The sequence below is a fragment of the Molothrus ater genome, chromosome 5 (assembly GCF_012460135.2).
Source record: "Molothrus ater isolate BHLD 08-10-18 breed brown headed cowbird chromosome 5, BPBGC_Mater_1.1, whole genome shotgun sequence".
Lineage (NCBI taxonomy): Eukaryota > Metazoa > Chordata > Aves > Passeriformes > Icteridae > Molothrus > Molothrus ater.
In genome coordinates, this window is record NC_050482.2 from 973,856 (window position 1) to 999,457 (window position 25,602).

At 50.4% G+C, this 25,602-nt stretch overlaps 1 protein-coding gene across 4 annotated transcripts in view; it reads right to left on the bottom strand.

Moving 5' to 3' along the window:
* Positions 1 to 25,602, bottom strand: part of SHANK3 (SH3 and multiple ankyrin repeat domains 3) — a 164,735-nt gene that overhangs the window by 117,939 nt on the left and 21,194 nt on the right. For all 4 annotated transcript variants that reach the window (XR_008508403.1, XM_054514833.1, XM_054514835.1 and 1 more), the window contains exons 3-7: positions 24,453 to 24,839; positions 10,156 to 10,359; positions 7,430 to 7,501; positions 3,428 to 3,536; positions 874 to 1,025 (exon numbers count right to left, since the gene is read on the bottom strand). Coding sequence is in view for 3 of the 4 variants with exons in the window: in XM_054514833.1 (XP_054370808.1) it covers positions 874 to 1,025; positions 3,428 to 3,536; positions 7,430 to 7,501; positions 10,156 to 10,359; positions 24,453 to 24,716 (801 nt within the window). In the remaining variant the exon portion in view is untranslated. The remainder of the gene's footprint in view (positions 1 to 873; positions 1,026 to 3,427; positions 3,537 to 7,429; positions 7,502 to 10,155; positions 10,360 to 24,452; positions 24,840 to 25,602) is intronic.

Below are 25,602 nucleotides of genomic sequence, written 5' to 3' on the forward strand. Positions count from 1 at the left end.
CGGTCACAAAGGAACGGGAACAGTCCCTTGGGAAATGGGGAACAGTCCTTTGGAAATGGGAAACGGTCCCCTTGGGAATGGGGAATGGTCCCCTTGGGAATGGTCCCCTTGGGAATGGGAACAGTCCCATGGAAACAGGAAATGGTGGCTTGGGAACAGGGAATGGTCCCTTGGGAATGGGAACGTCCCCTTGGGAATGGGGAACAGTCCCATGGAAACAGGGAACGGTCCTATGGGAATGGAGAACATCCACTTGGGAACAGGAACACACCCTTGGGAATGGGGAACAGTCCCATGGAAACAGGGAATGGTCCCTTGGGAATGGGAACAGTCCCTTGGGAATGGGGAACAGTCCCATGGTAACAGGGAATGGTCCCTTGGGAATGTGGAACAGTCCCTTGGGAATGGGGAACATCCCTTTGGGAAGGGCTGGGATGAGGGAATCACTTCATGTCCGTGGGGAACTGGCTGGGGAGAGGGCTGGAGGGAAATGAGGGGAGGGAAGAAAGGAGGGAAGAAAGGAGGAAAAATCTGGGAAGGGGAGAGGAAAAGGGAGGGAAAGGGCAGAAGGAGGGAGGGACAGAGGAGAAAAGGAAAATCCAGGAAAGGGGAGGGAGAAAAGGAGAGAGGGAAGAGAAAGAAGGGAGGGAAAGGAAAAGAAGGGGAAAAGGGAAGGGGAAAGGGAAAGAGGGGAGAGGAGAGGAGAGGGAGAAGGAGAAAGGAGAAAGGAGAAAGGAGAAAGGAGAAAGGAGAAAGGAGAAAGGAGAAAGGAGAAAGGAGAAAGGAGAAAGGAGAAAGGAGAAAGGAGAAAGGAGAAAGGAGAAAGGAGAAAGGAGAAGGGCTGGAATGAGGATGGCAAACCCCGGCACTGACCAGCAGGGCCGCGTGATTCCGGCACCTCACGGCTTTGTGCAGCGCCGTCATTCCCTCGCGGGTGCGGAAATCCAGGTGGGCTCCGCCGTTCCGGAGCGCTTTGATCATCTCGGCGCTGAGCTCCAGCTGCGCCGCCGCCGTCAGCGGGCACTCTGGGAGGAGACGGGAATGCGGGAGACCCATGGAATGCCCACCCATGGGATCCGCTGGAATGCGGATCTCACTTCCAGCTGGAAGCGCCCACCGAGATCTCCTTGGGGTTTGGGATCAAATCCATTGGAATGGGAACGGAGGCCAAATTTGGGAGATGCTGGCTCCCAGGTATTCCCAAGGGTCTCCTGAGCAGCAGGAGTGGGAATTGGATGGAAAATTCCAGGATTGGGCAACAACAGCAAATCAGCCAAAATATCTCAGGAATGGGATCTTGGGAATGGGTTCTTCTCAGCCCCTTGGGAATTCCCAAATCTGGTGCTACCAATGGAAAAATCCTCGTCCTGGGATAAGGGGTGGATTCCAATCAGGAGAAGCCTCTGGATGCTCCCAACTTTCCTTGAGGTTGTTGCTACAAATCCCACAGATCCTGCTGGGAATTCCAAGAATTCCAAGATTCCCTCATTCCCTTGGGATGCACACGGGACTCCCAGAGGAGAGTGGGAATTGTATAATTTAAGGAATGCCACGGGATTGGGTCTGGAAACCCCATGGATACAAAAGGGAGAAGGAAAGTCTGGAATTCCGTGTCCACGGCCAGTTTGTCCCAGCAGGAAATCATGGAAAAAGGGCTGGAATTAAGGAATGCCCGGGATTCAGAGTGGAAAGGGGATCAGGCCTTGGCAGGGGCTGCCCAGGGAGCTTTGGAGTGGCCATCCCTGGAGGTGCCCAAGGAATTCCTGGAGGTGGCACTCGGGGCTCTGGTGGCGATCGGGCCCAGCTTGGGCTCGGTGACCTTGGAATTCTTTCCCAGACTCAATAATTCCATGATTTGGAGAAGGGACATTCCAAGGTCATCTCATCCCTATCCCCGGGATCATTCCCACCCCATTCCAAGGGCAGGGACAATCCCAGCATCCCAGGCTGCTCCAGCCTGGCCTTGGGCACCGCCAGGGATGCAGGGGCAGCCCCAGCTGCTCTGGCAATCCCAGCCCAGCCAGGAATTCCTCATTGCCAAGATCCCATCCCTGGCTGCCCTCTGGCACTGGGAGCCATTCCCTGGGTGCTGTCCCTGCAGGCCTTGGCCCCAGCCCCTCTGCAGCTCTCCTGGAGCCCCTGGAATATGCTGGAAGCTCTCCCTGGATCCTCCTCCCCTCCAGGGAACATTCCCAGTTTTCCAAGCCTGGCTCCAGGCCCCTTTCCCTCCCCCATTCCCAATTCCCGCAGCAATTTTTCCCCTACACCATTTCAGGGATTTTGAATCCTCCTTTGTAATTCCAACGTTTCCCTGGGCTCCTCTCCCTCTCCCACTGTCCCTTGTTAAATATCCCTCGTTAAACATCCAAGGATTTTTTCTTCTCTCTTTTCTCCGGCAAAATCATCCCTGGGGTTTGGCTTTCATTCCAGAACAATGGAAACTTATCCCAGATCTGGGGTTTTTTTTTTTCATTCCCACTTTTTCAATGTCCCCACAGGCAGCAACTGTGAATTTTTGGGGCTTTTTCATCCCTTTCAAATCCCGGGAATCTTTCCTGGAATATCTTCCCAGCAACTGCAAAATGGGAACAGCCTCAAACAGGGCTGGAATTGCTTCCCAAGGTGGATTTTTCTGTATTTTTCCATCCAAGAAGAGCTTGGAAAATGGGAGTAAATCCTCGGCACAGCTTAAAACCTTCCCCAGAATCCATTGAAATGAAGATTCCCAAAGTTTTGAATCCATGGGATCAGCTCAGGGGATTTTAGGGCTCATCCCAGTTATTTCCAGCCCACGAACGGGATTCATCCCTGCAGAGGAAGGTTTTCCCAATATTTTTCATCCCAGTTATTCCCAGTCCATTTATGGGATTAAATCCTGCAGGGAACCATTTTTCCAAGCAGGATTTTCCACTTTTCCATGGGGAGATTCTCATGGGATCCCCAAGGATCCACCCCCAAAAATTCCAACAGGAAAAGTGCTGGCTTATTCCCGCCTCATTCCCACCCTGCTCTTCCAGCATCCAGCCCAGACTTCCTGGGAAATGCATGGGAAGCCAACCAACATTCCCAAGAAAACCCAAAGCTCCCAATCCAGGAATTTCTGAAAGATTCCAATCCCTCCATCCAACAGCAGCTTGGATTGGAAACGGGAATGGGAAGGGAAAATATTCCAAGAGGAGAAATGTGGGATCGCATCCCAGTGAACCCCAGAAGGGATTGGGAAGGGAAGAGTTGTCCCTAGGGAATGCCATACTCCCAAAATCCCCTGAAAAGCGGGAATTGCACCATAGAACCCCAAAAGACAACTGGGTTAGAGCGGGAAAAATTCCAGAGGAAAGCCTGGAGGAATTCCAGGAAGGAATTGGGAATGTTGAGCTGATTCCCTGTGGGAAGCGCTCCCAAATCCTGAGGAGAACGTGGAACTGACCTCCGGTGTCGGGATCATGGAAGTTGGGATCCAGCCCCTTTTCCAGCAGCCGGCAAACCTTCTCCGAGTTCAGCATCTGCACGTATTCCATGAATTTCTTCAGGTTCGCCTGGATTCGGGAAAAACCACCGCGTTAACATCCCGAAATTCTGGGAAAAGTCAACAGGGGAGCATCCCCATCCCTAAAATCCAAAGAAAATCGGGATGGCAGGACTGAATTCCATCAGACTGGGACACAAATCCACGTGGAAATGTCAGGAACCGAGGGGAAAATTTGGGAAAACCCCAAGGAAACGGAGAAGTTGAAGCCGGATTTCACATCCAAGGAAAAAATTCCAATTCCAACCTTTGCCACCTTAATTCCATATGGGAAAATGATTATTTTTGGGAGGGATGAATTCCAAAAATGCCGCATTTCCATGTTTATTTGGATGATTTCCAGTTGGAAAATTGGGAAAAAAAACTTGGAAATGCCAAGCGGGATGAGGAAAAGGTTTGGAAGGGAATTTGGGAATTCTGGAATGGTTTGGGTGGGATGGGAGCTTAAATCTCATCCCATTCCAAGGACATGGAGTCCTCCCACAATCCCAAATTATTCCAACAATTCCAGGGATGAGGCAGCTGAAGATTCCTTGGAATTACCGGATCATCCCATGGGAATTCAGGCTGCTGGTGCCTCCCCTCTATCCCAAATTTCAGGATTGGAATTTGGTTCCCCCATGCTGAATTCCCAAAGTTTCACCTTGAATTCCCAAATTTTGGGATTTTTCCCGTTCTTTCTGGCTGGATGAAGGCATTATTAAATTCCCAGATTCTGGGAATTGCTGAGGCAGGAATAGCTCCAGTGGGAAAATCCCAGCTCCCACGTTCCCAGATTTCTAGACTTTTCATTGGAGGATTTTTTGGGAGCTTATTCCAACCTGGGAAAAGTCCTGGAAAATCCCAAGAGCTGGAATTCAGGCCGGCCGTGCCCTTGGAGCCGGGAGAGGCCGGAGCAAATCCATGGATCCGCCTCCCGCTTCCAGGCAGCAGCAAATGGATTCATTGATCCCACAGAAACAGGGAATTATGGATTTGCCGCCGTGCCGGGACAACACGGAGCCTCTGGAATTGCACAGCTCCTCCCAGTGGGAATCTCCAGAGCCACGGCACCGGGAATCCTGGAATGGTTTGGGGTTTGGGTGGGAAGGGACCTCAGATCCCATCCCAATCCCGTTCCATTCCAAGGGCAGGGATTCCAGGAAGGGTCTCCCTTCCCTTTTCCATCCCCAACTTCCATAAAAATCCCTCGGGATGGATTCTGAGCCTCCTTGATCCCAGAATCCCAGAATGGTTTGGGTGGGAAGGGACCTCAGATCCCATCCCATTCCAATCCCACCATCCCAGGCTGCTCCAGCCTGGCCTTGGACATTCCAGGGATGCAGGGGCAGCCCCAGCTGCTCTGGGAATTCCAGCCCAGCCAGGAATTCCTTCCCAAAATCCTACCACAAGCTCCCTTTCCTAGGGAATCCCATCCATCCCTTTGAATCCCAGAAAATCCAACCTTTCCCTGCCCGAGGAACCAGACAGAGCCACAAATCCCAGGAAAGTCCCACCCCGGGACACAGAGGCAGCACCTCGGCTTTTCCAAGGAAAACCTCAATATTAAACACATGAAAGAGCAGGAATTCCCAGGAACTGAAGGAGAAATTCCCTGGATTTGAAGGACTGAAGGATAAATTCCCCCCCAACAGGAGCTGAGGCAGGAATTTCCAGAAACTGAAGCAGAAATTCCCTGGATTTGAAGCAGAGACCCCATAAAACTGCAGCAGGAATTCCCCAGGAACTGAACCAGGAATTGAAAAAAAAAAAACCGAAGCAGGAATTCTCAGAAACTGAAGGAAAAATTCCCAGAAACTGAATTTCCCCCAAAACCAAAGCAGGAATTCCCAGAAACCAAAGTAGGAATTCCCCAGGAATTGAAGGAAGAATTCCCCAGATTTGAAGCAGAAATTCCCAGAAACAGAAACCAGAATTCCCCAGCTCCCGAACCTCATGGAATCTCCGTGCTGAATTCCAGCCATTCTGTGGATGACCCCATTCCGGGAATGATCCCTGCCCATTATCCCAATATTCCCAAGAAATCCCCATGCGGAATTCCAGCCGTTCCCTGGATCACCCCATTCCGGGAATGATCCCTGCCCATTATCCCAATATTCCCAGGGAATCTCCGTGCTGAATTCCAGCCCCATTCCCGGCTCAGGGAATGATCCCCAGCTCCAGGAATGATCCCTGCCCGCTATCCCGATGTTCCCATGGAATCCCCGTGCTGAATCCCAGCCGTTCCCTGGATGACCCCGGCCCATTATCCCGATGTTCCCATGGAATCTCTGAGCTGAATCCCAGCCCTTCCCTGGATGACCCCACTCCGGGAACGATCCCTGCCCGTTATCCTGACGTTCCCCCGGATCCGGTACCGTTCCCGAGGCTCTCCGGGTGTCCCGGTGTCCCCGCGCCAGCCAGGATCCCATCCCTGCTCCCGCTCCCTCTGGATCCAGCTCCAATCCCAGCCTTTTTTCCCGGGAGCTGCTCCAATCCCAGCCTTTTTTCCCGGGAAAGGTCGATCCGCGCCCGCATCGCTCCAACGGGCACGGAATGAGGATGGATTGGCCGGAATTGTCCCTTTGGCTCCTGTCTGGCATTCCCAAATTACCAAGGGACTGGAAAAGGCCAAGGATTCCCACAGAACCCCACAGTTTCTGGAAAAGCAGCAGCCCAAGGAAGAGGGAAAGGGGAAAAGCAAAAGGGGGGAAAAGAAGGGAAAGGGGGAAGGGGAGGAAAGGGGAGGAAAAGGGGAAAAAAAGGGGGGAAAAAGAGAAAAAAGGGGGAAAAAAGGAGGAAAAAAAGGGGGGGAAGGGGGGGAAGAGACAAAAACGGCAAAGAAGGGAAAAGAAGGGAAAAAAAGAGAAAAAAAAGAGAAAAAAAGAGAAAAAAAGAGAAAAAAAGAGAAAAAAAGAGAAAAAAAGAGAAAAAAGAGAAAAAAGGAAAAAGAGGAAAAAGAGAAAAAAAGAGAAAAAAGAGGAAAAAAAAGAGAAAAAAAGAGAAAAAAAGAGAAAAAAGAGAAAAAAAGAGAAAAAAGAGAAAAAAGAGAAAAAAGAGAAAAAAGAGAAAAAAGAGAAAAAAGAGAAAAAAAAGAGAAAAAAAGAGAAAAAAAGAGAAAAAAAGAGAAAAAAAGAGAAAAAAGAGAAAAAAAGAGAAAAAAGAGAAAAAAAGAGAAAAAAGAGAAAAAAAGAGAAAAAAAGGAGGAAAAAAGGAGAAAAAAGGAGAAAAAAGGAGAAAAAAGGAGAAAAAAGGAGAAAAAAGGAGAAAAAAGGAGAAAAGAGGAGAAAAAAGGGGAAGAAAAAAGAGGAAAAAAAGAGAAAAAAAAAGAGAAAAAAGAGAAAAAAATGGGAAAAAAGGGGAAGAAAAAAGAGAAAAAAAGAGAGGACAAGAGAAAAAAAAAAAGAGTAAAAAAAGGAGGAAAAAAAAGAGAAAAAAAGGGAAAGCTCCTTCCCAAAATTCCACAGGCTTTGGACAAGTAGCCAAAGGAAGAGGGAAAAGGGAGAAGGAAGATAAATCCGTGATCCCAGATTTCAGCACCCCACGAATGCTCTTCCAGCTCCATCCCACCCCATGGAATAAAATCCAAGGAATTCTGGATAAAACCCAATAGAACCCAATAAAATCACGGTGCCAAAACCGCTCCTGTTCTGACTTTGGCACTGGGAATGCTGGCATTCCTTGGGATATCCTGGAATTCCAGGGCTGGAGGGGTTTCCCAGGGTTCTCCAGGTGACTTCCACGGGAATTCCATGGGGATTCCAGGCTCACTGCCGCTCCCATTCCGGTTTTGGTGCTGCCTGGATTGATTGCTGGCATTCCTGGGGAAATTCCCGGAATTCCGGGGCCGGAGGGGTTCTCCCGGGGGGTCTCCTGGGGTTTTCCATGGGAATTCCTTGGGAATCCCAAGGGATGGGGGCTCACCTTGGTGTGCAGCTTGGCGAACTGCTTGTCGTCCAGCAGGGGCTGGGAATACACGCGGCGCTTGTAGCGGAACTGCCGAGATAAGAGATAAGGGACTGATAAGAGATAAGGGACTGATATCATCTAACAGATAAGAGATAAAGGTGAGATAAGAGAGAGGAGATAAACAGAGACAAGAGATAAGTGGATATGAGATAAGGGACAAGAGATAAGAGAATATTTCATAAGATATAAGAGATGAATGGAGATAAGATATGAGCGATAAATGAATATGAGATAAAGATGATAAAGATAAGGTAAAGATAGAGACAAGAGAAGTGATAAGAGACAAAGATAAGAGATAAATAAATATAAGGGTTAAGAGATAAAAAAGATAAGAGATAAGAGATGAATGAAGATAAGATAAAAGTACAGACAAGTGAGGAAAAAGACACACAAATGCAAGAGGGAGAGATAAGAGATAAGCTGTAAGAATAGATAAAAGAGGAGAGATAAAATAATATTAGATAAGGGAGGAGAGAAAAAAAGAGATAAGAGATAAAGGAATATGAGATAAAGACCATGGAGAAGAGATGAGAGACATGCAAAGCTAAGAGATAAGCGGGAAAGATAAGATATAAACAGAGATAAGAGAGGAGATACAGGAGATAAGTGAATTTGAGATAGGGAAAAGACAGAAGAGATAAGAGACATACCAAGAAAAGAGACGAGATAAACAGATGTAGGAGATAAGAGATAAACAGAAATAAGAGATAAGACGTAAATTTATTTAACTTGATACGAGATAATATATAAAAGATAATATGAGATAAACATAAGAGATAATGGAGGTGCAAAGATAGGATGTAACAAGTAAATGGAGATAAGAAATGAAATAAACCGAGATAAGAGAGGAGAGATAAGAGATAACAGATAAATGCATATGAGATAAGGGATGAGATAAATTAATATAAATGAGAAAGATGAGAGAGACGAGGTAAGAGATATACGAAGATAAGAGATAAATGGAGATAAGTGGTAATCAGAGATAAGAGATAAACAGATAAGAGAGGTGAGATAAGAGATAAATTAATATGATATAAAGATAAGAGATAAGAGACATCAAAATACAATATATAGATAAATGGAGATAAGAGATAAGGGATACCATATAAACAGATATAAGGAGACAAATGAATATGAGATAAAGGATAAGAGAGAAATGAATTTAAAAGATCGAGAAAAGAGAGAAGAGATAAGAGACACACAAAGATAAGAGACAATATATATATATATCTATATATATATAGATATATATAGCAAAATGTAAAAAAAAAAATTAAACAAAACTAAATGCAAATAAAATAAAACAAAACAAAACAAACAAAAACATTTTAAAAAGTAAAACAAAATAAAATAAAAATAAAATTAAATGCATAAAATAACATTAAATTAAAACAAAATAAAAGAATAAAATAAAATAAAACAAAACAAAAGAAACAAAAGAAAATGAAATTAAATAAAACAAAAAATAAGACAAAATAAATCAAATCAATATAAAACCACGTCAAATACAATAAAACAAAACAAAATAAAATATTTTGAAATTTAAAATAAAATGAAACAAAATTAAATAAAAGTAAAAATAAATTGAATTACAATAAAATAAATAAAATAACATTAAATTAATTTAAAACAAAATAAAATAAATTACTAAAATAAAATAAAATAAATAACATGAAATTAAATTAAGATAAATAAAACAAAATAAATCAATAAATTAAAATAAATAAAATAAGACGAAATTAAATTCAGATAAACAAGACAAAATAAATGAATAAAATAATATAAAACAAAATAAAATAAAACTAAAAAAACTAAATAAAATAAAACAAAATATAATAAAATAACATAAAACAAAACAAAATAAAATAGCATAACATGAAATAACATAGAATAAAATAACGTAAAATAACATAGCGTAAAATAAAATAAAATAACATAGCATAAAATAAAATTAAAAAAAACCAAACCAAAATAAAATAACATAGCATAAGATGAAATAATATAGAATAAAATAATCCAAAATAACATAGCATAAAATAACATAAAATAAAAAAATAAAATAAAATAACATAAAATAAAACAAAATAACATAAACCAAAACATAGTAAAATAAAATAACATAGCATAACATAAAATAACATAGCATAAAAGAAAATAAAACAAAATAACATAAAGCAAAACAAAATAAAATAACATAGCATAACATGAAATAACATAGCATAAAACAAAATAAAACAAAACAATATAAAATAACATAGCACAACACGAAATAACATAGCATAAAATAAAACAAAATAAAAGAAAATAACATAAAACAAAACAAAATAAAATAACATAGCACAACATGAAATAACATAGCATAAAATAACATAAAATAAAACAAAATAGAATGAAATAACATAAAATAAAACATAGTAAAATAAAATAACATAGCATAACATAAAATAACATAAAATAAATTAAAAATAAAATAAAATAAAATAACATAAAATAAAATAAAATAAGATAAATTGAAAAGAAAAGAAAAGAAATTAAAAATAAAATAAAATAAAATAATATAAAATAAAATAAAATAAAATAAAATAAAATAAAATAAAATAAAATAAAATAAAATAAAACAAAATAAAATAAAATTTAAACTGAATGAAGCCACCCCCGCGCCGCCCCTCGAGCGCGGTCACCTCCAGGTAGGGCACGGGCGTGTCGGGGTTCAGGGGGTATTCCCGCAGCAGCCGCTCCTCGTCCAGGAATTTCCCGGCGCGGCCGTTGAAGGCGGGCTGGAAGAGGCCGTAGTTGAGCACATCCTTGAGGCTGTGGTTGAGCGTGCACAGGATCCTCTGCTTGGACACCCACACGGGCACGTCGGGGTTCAGCCGCAGACACTTCTGGGAAGGGCGCGGAACGCCGCGTTAGCGCGGGGGGAAAATACCGGGAATGGGATGGGGAGGGCCTGGGGAACGGGGGGATGAGGGAGGGAAAGGGGAGAGTGGGGTGTGGAGAGGGGAGGGCTGCGGGAAACGAGGAGTTCCTGGGGTTTCGTGGGTAAATTATTTTAAAAACCCCCAAAATCGCGTGTTCGCGCTGTTGATTCCAAAGGGAAACCCGTAGGGAAAGAGAAGGACGAAGCAGGAATCCAATGAGTTCTCCGTGGGAATGGGAGAAAAGAGGGAGCGAAACAGGGGAAGCTGGGGTTTGGGGGGGGTCAGAGCTATGGGAAATGAGGAATTCCTGAGGTTTTATGGATAAATTATTTTTAAAAGACTCAAAAAATTGGGTGTTCCCCCTGTGAGTTCCAAAGGGAAAGAGAGGGAGGAAAAGGGAATTCACCAGGTTCTCCAGAGAAAGGAGGGAAAGGGGGGAGCTGGGGTTCAGGGAGTTCTGGGAGAGTCAGACCCCTAGAAAATGAGGAATTCCCAGGTTTCCCTGATTTCCTGATTTAAAGAATGGAAAAAAAAAATTAAAAAAGGGTGTTCCCACTGTGAATTCCAAAGGGAAACAGAGGGAGGAACTGGAAATTCACCAGGTTCTCCAGGGAATGGGGGAATAAAGGAGGGAAAGGGGGGGAGTTGGGGTTTTTGGGGTTCAGACCTGTGGAAAACCAGGAATTCCCAAGTTTTCCAGGTATTTTGATTTAAAAAAATGAAAAAAAAATTGGGTGTTCCCACTGTGGACTCCAAAGGGAAATTCGTAGGGAAAGAGAGGGAGAAAATGGGAGTTCACAGAGTTCTCCATGGGAATGGGGGAAAAGAGGGAGGGAAAGGGGAGAGTGTGATTCTGGGAGGAATCCTATGGAAAATCAGGAATTTCCAAGTGTTCATGATTTTTTTTTTAAATAAAAAAAAATTTAAAAAATGAAAAAAAATGGGTGTTCCCACTGTGAATTCCAAAGGGAATCAGAGGGAGAAAACGGGAATTCACCAGGTTCTCCAGGGAATGGGGGAATAAAGGAGGGAAAAGGGAGAGTTGGGGTTTGGGGATTTTGGGGGAGGCAAAGCTGTGGGAAACGAAGAATTCCCAAGTTTTCCTGATATTTTTCATTTAAAAAAAAAAAAAACAACAAAAACTTGGATGTTCCCACGGTGAATCCCAAGGGGAAACAGGGAGAAAACGGGAATTCACCAGGCTGTTCTTCAGGGAATGGGGGAAAGAGAGAGGGAAAGGAGGGAGTTGGGGTTTGGGGGGTTCTGGGGGGAGGAGGCCGGTGGGGAATGAGGAATTCCCAAGTTTACGGATCCAAGACGGATCCGTGTCCATCCCTGAGGAATTGCCACACTCCGGGCACGGATCCGGACATGGATCCAAACGTGGATTTAGGGATGGATCTGGGCATGGATCCCAAAGTGGATCCCGACACGGATTCAGGAATGGATCCTGACATGGATTTGGGAATGGATGTGGGCATGGATCCCAATATGGATCCCGACGTGGATCCAGGAATGGATCTGGGTACAGATCTGGACAGGGATTTGGGAATGGATCCCGATGTGGATCCTCCTAAAACCAGGACAAGATTCCAGCCCCAACCCGGGCCCAGGGAACATTCCCGGCTTTCCTCCAAGGATTCTCTTTGGATTTCTCCCAGGATCCTGGTTTTCTTCCCGATTACTCCTTCCATGCCATTCCAGCAGCATTCCCATTCCCAGAGGGTGGAAAATCCCATGGGATTCTCCTGGATTCCCGTGGGTTGGTGGGAGAAGGGATCACAGACGCAGGATTGGGAATATCCATGGGAATTCCCACCTGGAGCTCCCAAATCCCACCTTGGGCCAGGCTGGATGTCATCATTCCCATCATTCCCAACCACAGTCCTGGGAAGGAGTTAGGATTTTTGGATATCCAGGGGAAAGCAATCCTGCAGGAGAGGAGGAATCCACAGGAATTTTTTTCCACCCTCCAGAGTCAAACTGGGACCAGTTTGTGGAGCCAGCTGGGGGAAAAAAAGAGCCGGAATTTTGGGAGCTTAGATCATCTCCCGAGGAAAATCCTAGCCCCGCCATTCCCGGAGTTTAATTCCATGCTGGGAGAAACTGCTTCCAGCAAAAAAAAAAAAAAAAAAAAAAAAAAAGGGATAAGGGTGAGAGGGAGGATCCAGGAAGCACCTGGAGTTCCTGGAGCCAGAAAAACAAAGGATTTGGGATTTTCCAGTGAATCAGGGGGCGATCCATCGGGAAGGGCGTCGGATGTTGTGTCATCCCACAAAACCCAGTCCCAAAATCCCATCCGGTGACTCATGGTTCAAAACTCCATCCAAAAATCCCGGAATTCCGAACTTTCCACAGCACTGACAGCCCCGATCCCCCCAATATTCCCAAAGTCCCCAAAACCTTGGAATGTTTCCAGGGAATTCACTCCCCCCGTCCCACCCAGTGCTTCCCATGGGATTTGCTCCATCAGTTATCTGGGATAAAGGTTCCCTACAAGGAAAACTGTCAGGAATTCCAAGGAAACACCACAATTCCCTGGAAAAGCCTTCCCAGTCCATCCCTGGCAGCTCCTGATCCAACGGATCGAGGCTGGAATTTTCCCTTGGGAAGCAGCACCCTTGCCTCACTTTTCCAGCATTTTTCCCAATCCCTCTGGAATTCCAGGACCCGCTGGATCTTTGCCCTCACGTCTCCTTCTTCCCAAAATTCCCTTCCAAATTCTGAACACCTTGGAATGTTCTCCCTCCTTTCCTCAGCACTTTCCCAAAAAAATCCACAATTCATCCTTGGGAATTTTTCCCATTCCAAGCTCCTTCCCTTCCCCCTGGAGCTTCTCCAGCCCTTCCAGAAATTCTTGGAATTCAGCTTCAGCAGGAGCCTCTGGAAGTGGCCATTCCAGAACTTTTAATTCAATCCAAACTGAAATTTTCAGACTGGGAATTTCTCAGAATTCCCTTCCTTTACATCCAATCCTATCCAAGATTCCAAACCCGTTTGGCCGCCGCATCACCAGGAAAACCCAACAGTTAAACTTCCCCGGGAATTCTCTCCGGGATTTCCCGGTTTTCCATGGAAAATCCCGTATCCGTTCGTTGCTCTTTAGGTCTCGAAGGCGGCTCCTTCCCAAAAATCCCTTTTCCCTATGGAATCACCACTTGGAATGCCGTCATTCCTCCCTCCTCATCCTCTCCATCCCTCCAATCCTGGTGGGAATTCCCACCAGGAATTCTGGCAGGGATTCCTTGGAAACTCCAGCACTCACCGGCTGCTCCATCCCCGAGCGAAAATTCCCAACTTTTCTCACTGGCGGTTCCGTCCTTTCCTCGTCCTCCCTCCGTGTCCCCCTGGATGCTCCGAGGGGACAAAATCCCATGGAAGGGGTATCCCTGTTTTCCATGGATGGGGTATCCCTGTTTTCCATGGATCCTCTGGGAGCGGCTGCTCTGGAGCTTTGAATCCCAAGCCAAAGAAATCCTGGGAATGTTGATAAATTCATCCAACCACTCCCCTCTGGATCAATCCTGCCAGGATTGGTCCAACGCTTCCAGGGGCCGTTCCCAGGAAATTCCAGCCTCCAGCTCCACACTCAAGATTCCCAGGAAAAATCTGGAATTCCGAGCTGGGAAATAAAGGGAATAAAGGGGGAATTTTGCCTCCTATCTGTACTTTACCCGCTTAAAATCGGGATTTTCCTTCCACTAATTCCCAGCTTGAACTGGAATCCTGCACATTCCTATGGAATTTTCTCTCCTGCTTCCCACAAAAAACGAGGATCTGATTATTTAGGATGCAACAGCACCAAAAAAAAAAAAAAAGTTGGGAAACTACGAACCGGTCAAGAGAAAACAAGGATTTGATGCATTCCATGCAAAAAAAAAATCTGGGAAAACACGGGTTGAAAATGATGTGGATAAAATTTCCAACTTTTTGCTGGAAAAATGGGAATCTACCACGGGAAAGCTGAATAATAAATGACAGGATTTTGTTTAATGCAAAATCAGATCGGGATTTGAATCCGACGAAATTCCAAGGGGGATTTAATGGCAAGGGAGGGAAAAGGAGGAATTGGGCAGGAAATTTTAATTAATAAAGGATGAATAAATGAATTATTAATCAGTAAATTTTGTTTATTGCTAATTAATAGAAGTGGGCTTGGATAATAATTCCTCATTTTTTGATTTTTTTAGGGAATTTTCATCCAATTTTGGGCAGGGTTGGATGACCTTGGATCATCCCAGATCCCCATTGGAATCTGAAGTTCCTTAAGGATTTCTCCCACCCAAATTTTCTCAAATTCCCAATAAAACCTCCCAGAAATCCCAAATTTTCTCAAATTCCCAATAAAGGAAATAATTTTCCAGGGAAAAAAAAAACTCCCATCATTCCCAAGGACGAGCTCGTTCCTTCTCCCGCTCCTCACTCCAGGCTTCCCTGATTCCGTAAAAAACCAGGATAGAAACAAAAAGCCGGAATTTCTATCGATCCCCGACGGGAGCAGGGGGGAGGATTTGATTGGTTAATTAATCAACCATAATTAATTAATTAACCAGTGACCCGTGAATGTCGGGATAATTGAAGATCCGGGACAAAGGCGGCTGCGGAATGTTTGATTCCAAATGGGATCGTCCGGAAAAATTAGTTTTAACAGCCCGGCTGAAGGAGTTTTTCCATGGAAAAGCCAAAATTCCTGGAATGTGGGAATGGATGAGGGTTAATTAATCTGTGTTTTGGGGTGGTTTGAATTAATTAGTTAAAATTTTCATGGATATCAGCATGGAAAAAGCTGGAAAAGCTGGAACAATATAAAATGTGGGAATGAGGTGGGATGGGATCCAGGATTAAGAAAAGAAATCAGAAAAAAGGAATTTCCCTTTGGAAGAGGAAAAGCCGGGAAATCCCGGATCCGGGAGCACCCGGCACCGCCCAGCCCCGAGCCCAGCCCAGGCCCGATGGAAATCTGGGAAGCAAAGGGAAATCCCTCGGGAATGAGAGAGCCCCAGGGCCGGCCCAGGGCTTCCAGAAGCTTCCCTGAGAATCCCGGGATGAGCCAGAGCCCGTCCCGAAGGAGCCCCAGAGCCGCCTCTGCTCCAGGCTGAGCCCAGATCCCAAATCCAGCCGGAGTTTTCCAGATCTTTCCCAAATCCCTCCGGTGTTTTCCTGTTTTCCAGCCCAAATCCCAAACCCCTCTGGAGTTTTCCAGCCCTTTCCCAGCTCCATTCCCTTCCCCGGCCCCGCTCCATCCCCTCCTTATCCCCAGGATCCAGAACATTCCCATGGAATGTGCAAACCTTTCTCGTGCTGCTTCTTTCCCGCTCTGGATCCCGGGCATTCCTTAATTCCCTCATTAATTCCAGCCCCTTTTCCATGATTTCCTGCCGGGACAAACTGGCCATGGACACGGAATTCCAGCCTTTTCTTCTCCCTTTTGTATCCATGGGGTTTCCAGACCCGATCCCACGGCATTCCTTAAATTTTACAATTCCCACTCTCCTCTGGGGATCCCATCTGCATCCCAAGGGAATGAGAGAATCCTGGAATTCTTGGGATTCCCAGCAGGATTTATGAGATTTTCCAGCCCCTCCAGGGCATTCCCAGTGGGAAGGGCCTGGAATCTGCAGACCCTCAGAGGGAACAAGGGCAGGAATTTCCTTCCCTTCCAAGAGTTCCTCTTCCTTCCCCATTCCCATCGTTTCAGGCAATTCCCAGAATTTGAGAACCCCCAGCTCCAAGATTTTGCTGGCCACAAGAAACCCTCAATTTAAGGAATTCTTGGGGGAAAAAAATTCCCTTTTTTTTCTCCTGTTCCTTTTTCTCCTTTCCTCCTGCTGGAGCTCTTTGGTCGCTCCCACATTCCCAAGGAATCCAGCAGATGGAATTCAGAGCCGTTATTCCTGATTTATTTTTTTTTTAGGAATATTTCCAAGCGCTCAGCTAATTTTCTTTTCAAGCCAATTTTTCCTCGCCTCAAATGACTCAGAATTCCTCTTTATTAAGCACGGAATGTGCTCTTCCCGAAAAAAAATGGCTGGAAAAATGAAAAGATGGGATTGATGTTTTCCATGAAAATTGCCTCAATGGATGCATCCTTTCCAGCAAATCCGCTTAGGAGGAGAAAAAAAGGGAATTTTGGTCGTAAAATCTTTTAAATTTATTAAATTGCAAATGCGCTGGTCACGGCTTGATCCGAGTCGGATTTTCCTTGGAAAAAGCCGTGGATTGGGAATGCACGGCAGCTCCGGTTGTTTGCGGGCGGATTTTGCTGCCGGCGGATTTCTCCCGGATAAAATCGGGAATTGCTCAGATTCCCATCGATCCACTTTGTTTGATTGAGCTCACAGAGGGTGACTTTGCCCCCGGGGCAATTCCCGGGATTTGGGGTTGTGCTGGAATATTTCGGGAGGTTCTGCTGCTCGGCATCTGCTGGAATGTGCCAAGGGAATTGTTTGGGATAAATGGGATTTATTTCCATGGAATTGTTTCGGATTTGGGGTGGAAAAAGCCACTTAAATGTGGTGGAACTGCAGCTTTCCCATGTTTCCTCTGGATCAGGGGTTGGAAAAGCTGGGAAGGGCCTGGAAAAGCCGGGATGGGGCTGGAAAAGCCGGGATGGGGCTGGAAAAGCCGGGATGGCCATCCATGGAGAAATCCAAGGAATTCCTGGATGTGGCTCTCAGAGCTCTGGGATTGGGATCAGGCCCGGCTTGGATTTGATCTTGGAATTCTTTTCCAAGCTCAGTGATTCCAGGATTTATGGTTAAAGCACCTGAATCCTTCCAGGGGATTTTTGGGAATCACTCATTTGATTCCCACTGGTTTTCGGGACACTCTCACTCTGCTCCATCCGGATCCTCCCTCCGGATGCTCCAAGGGCCGCCACGGGAAAAACAGCTCCCAAAAAAATAAAAAAGCCACAAAAAGCCTGGAAAAATCCGCAGGCAGCACCTGCAGGAATGGGGACGGGAAAAATGGAAATGGGGAAGAGGGGAGAAAAGCGGAGCAGCTGCTCCATTCATGGAGCGCGATGCGGCGGATCTGAAAGGAGCGGCATTTCCATGGAAAAACAATGGGAAGCTCCAGGCAAAAAGCAGCTCCCGGCCTGTTTGGAAGCGCTTTGATTCTGCCCTAAAACGGGGGAAAATTCCATTGGAATTCTCGACATCCCGGGGTTTTTGCCGCAGTGCGAAAGGAGGGAAGGATCAAAGGTTTGGGGCCATTCCCAAGGGCCATTCCCAATATCCCGATTTTCCCCTCGCAGGAATCGAATTCTCCTGATTTTCCCTTTTATTTTTACAGTGTTCCCATGGCTGGAGAGTGGAGAATGGAGAGGGGAATTTCAGGAATTTTGGGATCTAAGGACTGGGAAAACAGAGAATGGAAAAGCCTCGGGATGGAGGCAGGGAATTGGTGGGAAGAGGAGCGATCCCTCATCCCACACTTTTCCATGTTCTCTCTTCCCTTGGAATCCACATGCCCACTCCCATCCCTCCCTTTTCCAGGTGTTCCCATCCCTTGGAATCCACATGCCCACGGAAGGATCTCCACCCTCATCCTTCACTTTTCCAGGAGTTCTCATCCCTTGGAATCCACATTCCTGTGGGATCTCCACTCTCATCCCTCCCTTTTCCATGTTCTCCCTTCCCTTCCCGGGAATCGGCCACATGGGATGGGCAGGAGCCTCCTCTTCCTCATCCCAAAGGAATTCCCAACCAGAATTCCCGTTCCCACCCACCCTTGGAACACTGAGGAATCTCCTTGGCAAAGCTGGAGGAAAACTGGGATGCTCCCAGTTAAAAACCGCCTCGGAAGGGACAAAACGTGGGAATTCTCACTCCGGCATTCCAAGGATTGAGGGATCAGGGCTGGGAGCTCCCAACGCATCCTGGAAACCATGAGGAAAAACCTCTGGAATTCCAGCTGGACACTCCCGGGCCATCCAGTGCCGGGAGCTGCTCCCAGATGAATCCAGCTGGGATTTTATTTGAATTCCGGCTTTTCCATGATTTCAAAGGGAAGAGGAAGAGTTTCCAGCACAAAACGGGGGAGGAAAACCTTTGGAAAATTCCAGAAAATTCCTCCCTGGCCACACATCCCTGATCTTTCCCAGCTGTTCCCATAAACTCCAGCTCTGGGAATGCTGGCAGCTTCCCGAGGCTGCAGGAGCCTCCCCTCTCTCCACATCCCGGATTTCCTGGGATGTGATGAACCTGTTGTTCCTTGGAATGAGCTTTCCCCTGCTTCCAGGGGAAAAACAAACGGAAAACCTTTGGAATCACAGCCAGTGCCGGCCCCCACAGAGCCCATTCCCATGGGAGAATCCCAGGATTTGCTCCGGCACCTCCAGGATTCCAACACTGCCAACAGAGAGGAAAACTCGGCACATTCCCGGGATTTTCCCTGGGTTTGCCACTTTTTCCTACTAAAGAGGGAGGCTGCTCCCAAAGCGCTCCCGCCAAATTTCAGGAATGGGTTTTCCCATGGGATTTAACAGTGCAGAATCCATAAATTATTCCAGAGGAACCAACCCCGGCTCGGGCGTGTTCCTGTCTCCTTAAAATCCGGCTCCGAGCTCCCGGACCCCGTGGGAGGTTGGGATAATTTTATCCCGGGTCTCCACCACCCTTCCCATGGAGCAGCCGGAGGCGGGAACGGCTCTTCCCGAAGGATCTGCGGCTCCGGGATGGGACGGGGAAGCTCCAAAGGATCCTCGGGGATTCCTGCACCCTCCTTTTGCCAGGATCACATTCCCAGCTCAGGGAGTGATCCAGGTCCTCAAATTCCAAAACTGGAAATCTCCGGAGCTCAGGGCATCCAAGGAAATCAGTTCCCTGCCCGATGGAAAAGCTCCAGGATGGGAAACACCGGGAGCTCCAGGCCGAGCCCAGATCCTGGATCACGGCTGGTTTCCCTGGAATGCTGCATAGGGATCAGTGGGACATGCCATGGATTCCCTGGAATCCTGTGATGGGATCAGTGGGACACCCCATGGATTCCCTGGAATGCTGCCCTGGGATCAGTGGGACACCCCTGGCTCTCCAACCTTCCAGATGCCTCAGGACATTCCAGACCTGCTCAGACATCCCAGGACATTCCCGACCTCCCACATTCCAGAACATTCCAGACCCCCTGGACACTCCAGGACATTCCAGGCCCCCTGGACACCTCAGGAAAACCCAACCTCCTGCATCCACAATCCGAGGTGGGAATTGGGATCCCATCACCCCCCGGGACGCTTGGGAAGGGAAGAGAAGGAGAAAAGAGGAGGAAAGACCCCAAAAATTCCTCGTTTCCCACAGCCCCACTCCCTGCCAAACTTTCCCCTTTCCCACGGAATTCCAGAACATTCCAAGCTTCCAAGCTGGAACCACACCCCCCCCAGGGATCTCAAAGTCCAACTCTTGGCCCTGCACAAAATAATCCCAACATTCCCAGCACTGACCTGAAGGCATTGTCCCAAATTTTTCAGACCTCTGGGACCTTCCAGCATTGTCCAAGCTCTTCCAGAGCTCTGGAATGCCGAGGGTTGGGAGCAATTCCAGAGGTTTTGGGAATTGCAGCTCCCTGGAGCAGCCCCACCACCCACCGGGAGCTTTCCCAGGATTTTCCAGGTGTGGGGAATTTAAGCCCTCTTCCCTGGCTCAGGTGCAGGTGATAAAAACTGGGATGGGCCAATGGAAAAGGCCCTTTATTCCCAGGAAAACTGGGCAGAGATTTGCACCCGTGAATTCCAGCACTTCCAGGGAATTCCAAGGATTTGGGATGAGCAAATTCCAGGAGGGCAGGAAAACTGCCCGGGACTTTCAAATCCCACCTGGATGTTCCCAGAAAAAAAGATGGGAATTCCATAACCCGAGCTTTATGGCATTCCTGACCTTGGGAATGCCGGGATGGAGCCAGACTTGGGGCTGGAAAACTGATGATCCCAAAGAACTCCCATCCTGCTGATCCCAAAGAATTCCCATCCTGCTGATCCCAAAGAATTCCCATCCCGGTGATCCCAAAGAATTCCCAAACTAAAGATCCCAAAGAGTTCCCATCCCGGTGATGCCAAAGAGTTCCCATCTCCAGCAGAGTTTTTATGGAAGAGCCGGTGGGACATTGGCCGTGGGTCCAGAGCTCCAGAGGCACCTCTGGGATGGCCCTCGGCCACCTCAGTGTCCCCAGTGCCACCAGACACAGGCCCCGTGTCCCCACTGCCACCGACCACAGGGGACAGTGTAGGCCCCGTGTCCCCAGCGTCCCCAGACACGGCCCGTGAGTCCCCAGTGCCACCAGCCTCCGACAGCTCAGCGTCCCCAGTGCCACCAGTGCCACCAGTGCCACCAGTGCCACCAGTGCCACCAGCCTCCGACAGCTCAGCGTCCCCAGTGCCACCAGACACAGGCCCCGTGTCCCCACTGCCACCGACCACAGGGGACAGTGTAGGCCCCGTGTCCCCAGCGTCCCCAGACACGGCCCGTGAGTCCCCAGTGCCACCAGTGCCACCAGTGCCACCAGCCTCTGACAGCTCAGTGTCCCCAGTGCCACCAGTGCCACCAGTGCCACCAGCCTCCGACAGCTCAGCGTCCCCAGTGCCACCAGTGCCACCAGTGCCACCAGCCTCCGACAGCTCAGTGTCCCCAGTGTCCCCAGTGCCACCGGTGCCACCAGCCTCCGACAGCTCAGCGTCCCCAGTGTCCCCAGTGTCCCCAGTGCCACCAGCCTCCGACAGCTTAGCGTCCCCAGTGCCACCAGTGCCACCAGTGCCACCAGTGCCACCAGTGCCACCAGCCTCTGACAGCTCAGTGTCCCCAGTGCCACCAGCCTCTGACAGCTCAGCATCCCCAGTGCCACCGGTGCCACCAGTGCCACCAGCCTCCGACAGCTCAGCGTCCCCAGTGCCACCAGTGCCACCGGTGCCACCAGCCTCTGACAGCTCAGCGTCCCCAGTGCCACCAGTGCCACCAGTGCCACCAGCCTCCGACAGCTCAGCGTCCCCAGTGCCACCAGCCTCTGACAGCTCAGCGTCCCCAGTGCCACCAGCCTCCGACAGCTCAGCGTCCCCAGTGCCACCAGTGCCACCAGCCTCCGACAGCTCAGCATCCCCAGTGCCACCAGTGCCACCAGCCTCCGACAGCTCAGCGTCCCCAGTGCCACCGGTGCCACCAGCCTCCGACAGCTCAGCGTCCCCAGTGCCACCAGTGCCACCAGCCTCTGACAGCTCAGTGCCACCGGTGCCACCAGCCTCCGACAGCTCAGTGTCCCCAGTGCCACCAGTGCCACCAGTGCCACCAGCCTCTGACAACTCAGTGTCCCCAGTGCCACCAGCCTCTGACAGCTCAGCATCCCCAGTGCCACCAGTGCCACCAGTGCCACCAGCCTCCGACAGCTCAGTGTCCCCAGTGCCACCAGTGCTACCAGTGCCACCAGCCTCTCACAGCTCAGTGTCCCCAGTGCCACCAGTGCTACCAGTGCCACCAGCCTCTGACAGCTCAGTGTCCCCAGTGCCACCAGACACAGGCTCGGTGTCCCCCGTGCCACCAGTGACAGGCCCTGTGTGCCCAGTGCCATTGACCACAGACTCGATGTCCCCAGTGTCACCAGCCACTGCCAGCTCTGTGTCCCCAGTGCCACCAGACACAAGCTCGGTGTCCTCAGTGCCACTGACCACAGGCTTGGTGTCCCCAGTGTCACCAGGCACTGCCAGGCCCTGTGTGCCCAGTGCCATTGACCACAGACTCAATGTCCCCAGTGTCACCTGGCTTCTGCCAGCTCAGTGTCCCCAGTGCCACCAGACACAGCCCATGAGTCCCCATTGCCATGGCCACAGGCTCGGTGTCCCCAGTGCCACCACCCCGCAGCCCCCGCGGGGACCCCATGCCAGGCTCCACAAGAGAACTTTTCTTGTCCAAGAGGCTCTGACTGCCCTCGGTGCCCTCTGCTCACCCCAGGTTTGTCACCTCACCCTTGTCACCTCACCCTTGTCACCTCCAGCTGCCCACTCCCCTAATGAGGGCTGTTAATTATCCCATCCTTGCGGCCCTTCAGCTTTTCCTGCTCCTCATTCCCTACAAATCCCCCAAGTCCAGGGAATTCTGGTTTCCTGGATCCCTGTGCCCTCACCAGGGCTGTGCCCTCCTGGGTCACCCCGGGGTCACTCCTGGGCTTCGGGGTCCCTCTGGGGTCATTCCTGGGGTCACTCTGGAACATCCCACCAATGGCACTGGCACATGACCCCCATTCCAGTGTCCATCACCCCCAAACCATTCCAGTGTCCATCACCCCCATTCCAGTGTCCATCACCCCCAAACCATTCCAGTGTCCCTCACCCCACGCCATTCCAGTGTCCCTCACCCCACACCGTTCCAGTGTCCATCACCCCCAAACCGTTCCAGTGTCCATCACCCCACACCATTCCAGTGTCCATCACCCCCAAACCATTCCAGTGTCCATCACCCCCATTCCAGTGTCCCTCACCCCACACCATTCCAGTGTTCATCACCCCACACCATTCCAGTGTCCATCACCCCCATTCCAGTGTCCATCATCCCACACCATTCCAGTGTCCATCACCCCCATTCCAGTGTCCATCACCCCCAAACCATTCCAGTGTCCATCACCCCACACCATTCCAGTGTCCATCACCCCCAAACCATTCCAGTGTCCATCACCCCACACCATTCCAGTGTCCATCACCCCCACACCATTCCAGTGTCCATCACCCCACACCATTCCAGTGTCCATCACCCCCAAACCATTCCAGTGTCCATCACCCCACACCATTCCAGTGTCCATCACCCCCAAACCATTCCAGTGTCCATCACCCCACACCATTCCAGTGTCCATCACCCCCACACCATTCCAGTGTCCATCACCCCACACCATTCCAGTGTCCATCACCCCCAAACCATTCCAGTGTCCATCACCCCCACGCCATTCCAGTGTCCATCACCCCCATTCCAGTGTCCATCACCCCCACACCATTCCAGTGTCCATCACCCCACGCCATTCCAGTGTCCATCACCCCACACCATTCCAGTGTCCATCACCCCCATTCCAGTGTCCATCACCCCACACCATTCCAGTGTCCATCACCTCACGCCATTCCAGTGTCCATCACCCCCACGCCATTCCAGTGTCCACCACGCCACCACTGTCCAGCCCAGCGGAGCCCCCTGGACACGAGTGACCGTCACACACCGGTACTGTGGCTCCACAGCCTGGCCCCGGTCCCAGTCCCAGTCCTGGAGCCGATCCCAATCCCAGTCCTGGTCCCAATCCCAGTCCCAGAGCTGCTCCCGGTTCCAGAGCAGTGCTGGAGCTGCCCCTGCTGCCCATTCCCAGCCCGGTCCCAGTCCCAGTCCTAGTCCTGGAGCTGGTCCCAATCCCAGTCCCAGTCCCGGTCCCGGTGGGTGCGGAGCCCTGGGGCGGGGAGCGGCCCCGCGCCGCGGCCGCACCGCAGCACCCGGGATGGCAGCGCTGCCACCGGGCACCGCGGGAGCGGGGGGACACCGGGCTGGGGACACCGGGCTGGGGACACCGGGCTGAGGACACCGGGGACCCGGGCAATGGGACCCGTCCTGCCGGGCCCGCGGCGGGGAGAAGTTTGCCGGTGCCGCCGGGGCGGGAGCGGGGCTGGGAGCGGGTGGGATGCGGGTCGCGGCCAGTGCCGGTGCGGCGCCGAACCGGCTGCGGACCGGGGCGCAGATCGGGACCCGTCTGAGTGAGGCTCGGGACCGATGTGGGTGCGGAACGGGGCCGGTCTGAGCGAGGTTTGGGGCCGGTCCGGGTGCGGATCGCGGCGCGGACCGGGCCCGCTGTGAGTGCGGGTGAGGGCGGCTCTGGATGCGGATCGGGGCCGCTCTGGGCTGCGCATCCCGGCGCGGGCCGCTCGCGGTGGCGCTCCCGGTGCGGCTCCCGCTGCGCATCCCGGCTCGGCGCGGTCCCGGTGCGCGTCCCTCCCGGCCCGGGCGGTCCCGGTGCGCATCCCTCCCGGCTCGGGCGGTCCCGGCTCGGCGGTGGCCGCTCGGGGCTCCCTCCCTGCTCCCTCTGTGCCCGGTGCCTCCCTCCGCACTCACCGTCTGCTGCAGGTCGGGGATGCCGATGCGCACCACGATGGCGCCGGGCGCGGGCTCCTCCATGCGCGCCGGGGCCGCCAGCTTGGGCGAGCGGGGCCCGCCGTGGCCCCGGGCCGGCTCCAGGCGCGGCTCCTCCCGCAGGCCGGGGCTCGGCTCCCCGCTGCTGCTGCTGACGGCGGCGACTCGGGGCTGGCGCTCCGGCGGCGGCTCCGGCGGCGGCGACTCGGGGCTCTCATGCTTGCTGCCCGCGGGGCTCAGAGGCATGCTCCGTGCGCCGCGGCGGGCGGCCCGCGCCCGCTCCGCTCCCGCACCGGCACCGGCACCGGCTCCGGCTCCGGCTCCGGCTCCGCACCGCGCCGGGGCCGCGCTCAGCGCCCGCCCGGGGCCCTGCGGGGGGAAGCGAGGGGTGAGAGGAGCGGCGGGACAGCCCCGGGAGCGGCATCCCCGAGCCCCCGAGGGAGCCCCGGAACCGGCAGAGCCAGCGGGGAGAAAGCGGCGTTCCCAAGGGATGGGGAAATCTGGGAAGGGACCCCCGGGATGGACACGGGGACTCCCCCTCTGGAATGTCTCCCCAGGAAGAGCCGTTCCTCAGGAAAAGCCCAGGAGTGAATTCCCACAGGATCTCACAAACCTCCCCCCCCACCCCGGCAGGGATTGTCCTGAAAAAGTGACCATTCCCAAGGAGAAATCTGGGATGGAACCCCGGGCATGGACACGGACATTCCCTCAGGGACCCTCTGGAAATAGCCCCAGGAAGGGCCATTCCTCAGGAAATGTCCAGGAGTGAACTCCCACTCTCCCCATGGACATTCCCACAGGGATTCCCGGGAATATTCCACCAGGAAGGGCATTCCCAAGGATGGAGGAATCTGGGAAGGGACCCTGGAACCCCCATTCCCAGCAGGGATCGTCCCCTGGGAAAGGATCCCCCAGGATGGACACGGACATTCCCATAGGGACCCCCTGGAAACACTCCCAGAAAAAAGAAATTTACCAGGAGAAATATGGGAAGGGATCCCAAAAATTCCCCCAGCTGGGCCCATTCCCAGGAGTTTTCTGGGATCAGCCCCACTTTTCACATGGAATCTCCTCGGGAATTCCATGGAATTCTCCCAGCAGGATCTATCCCCTAAAGGGACCCCACAAAAGA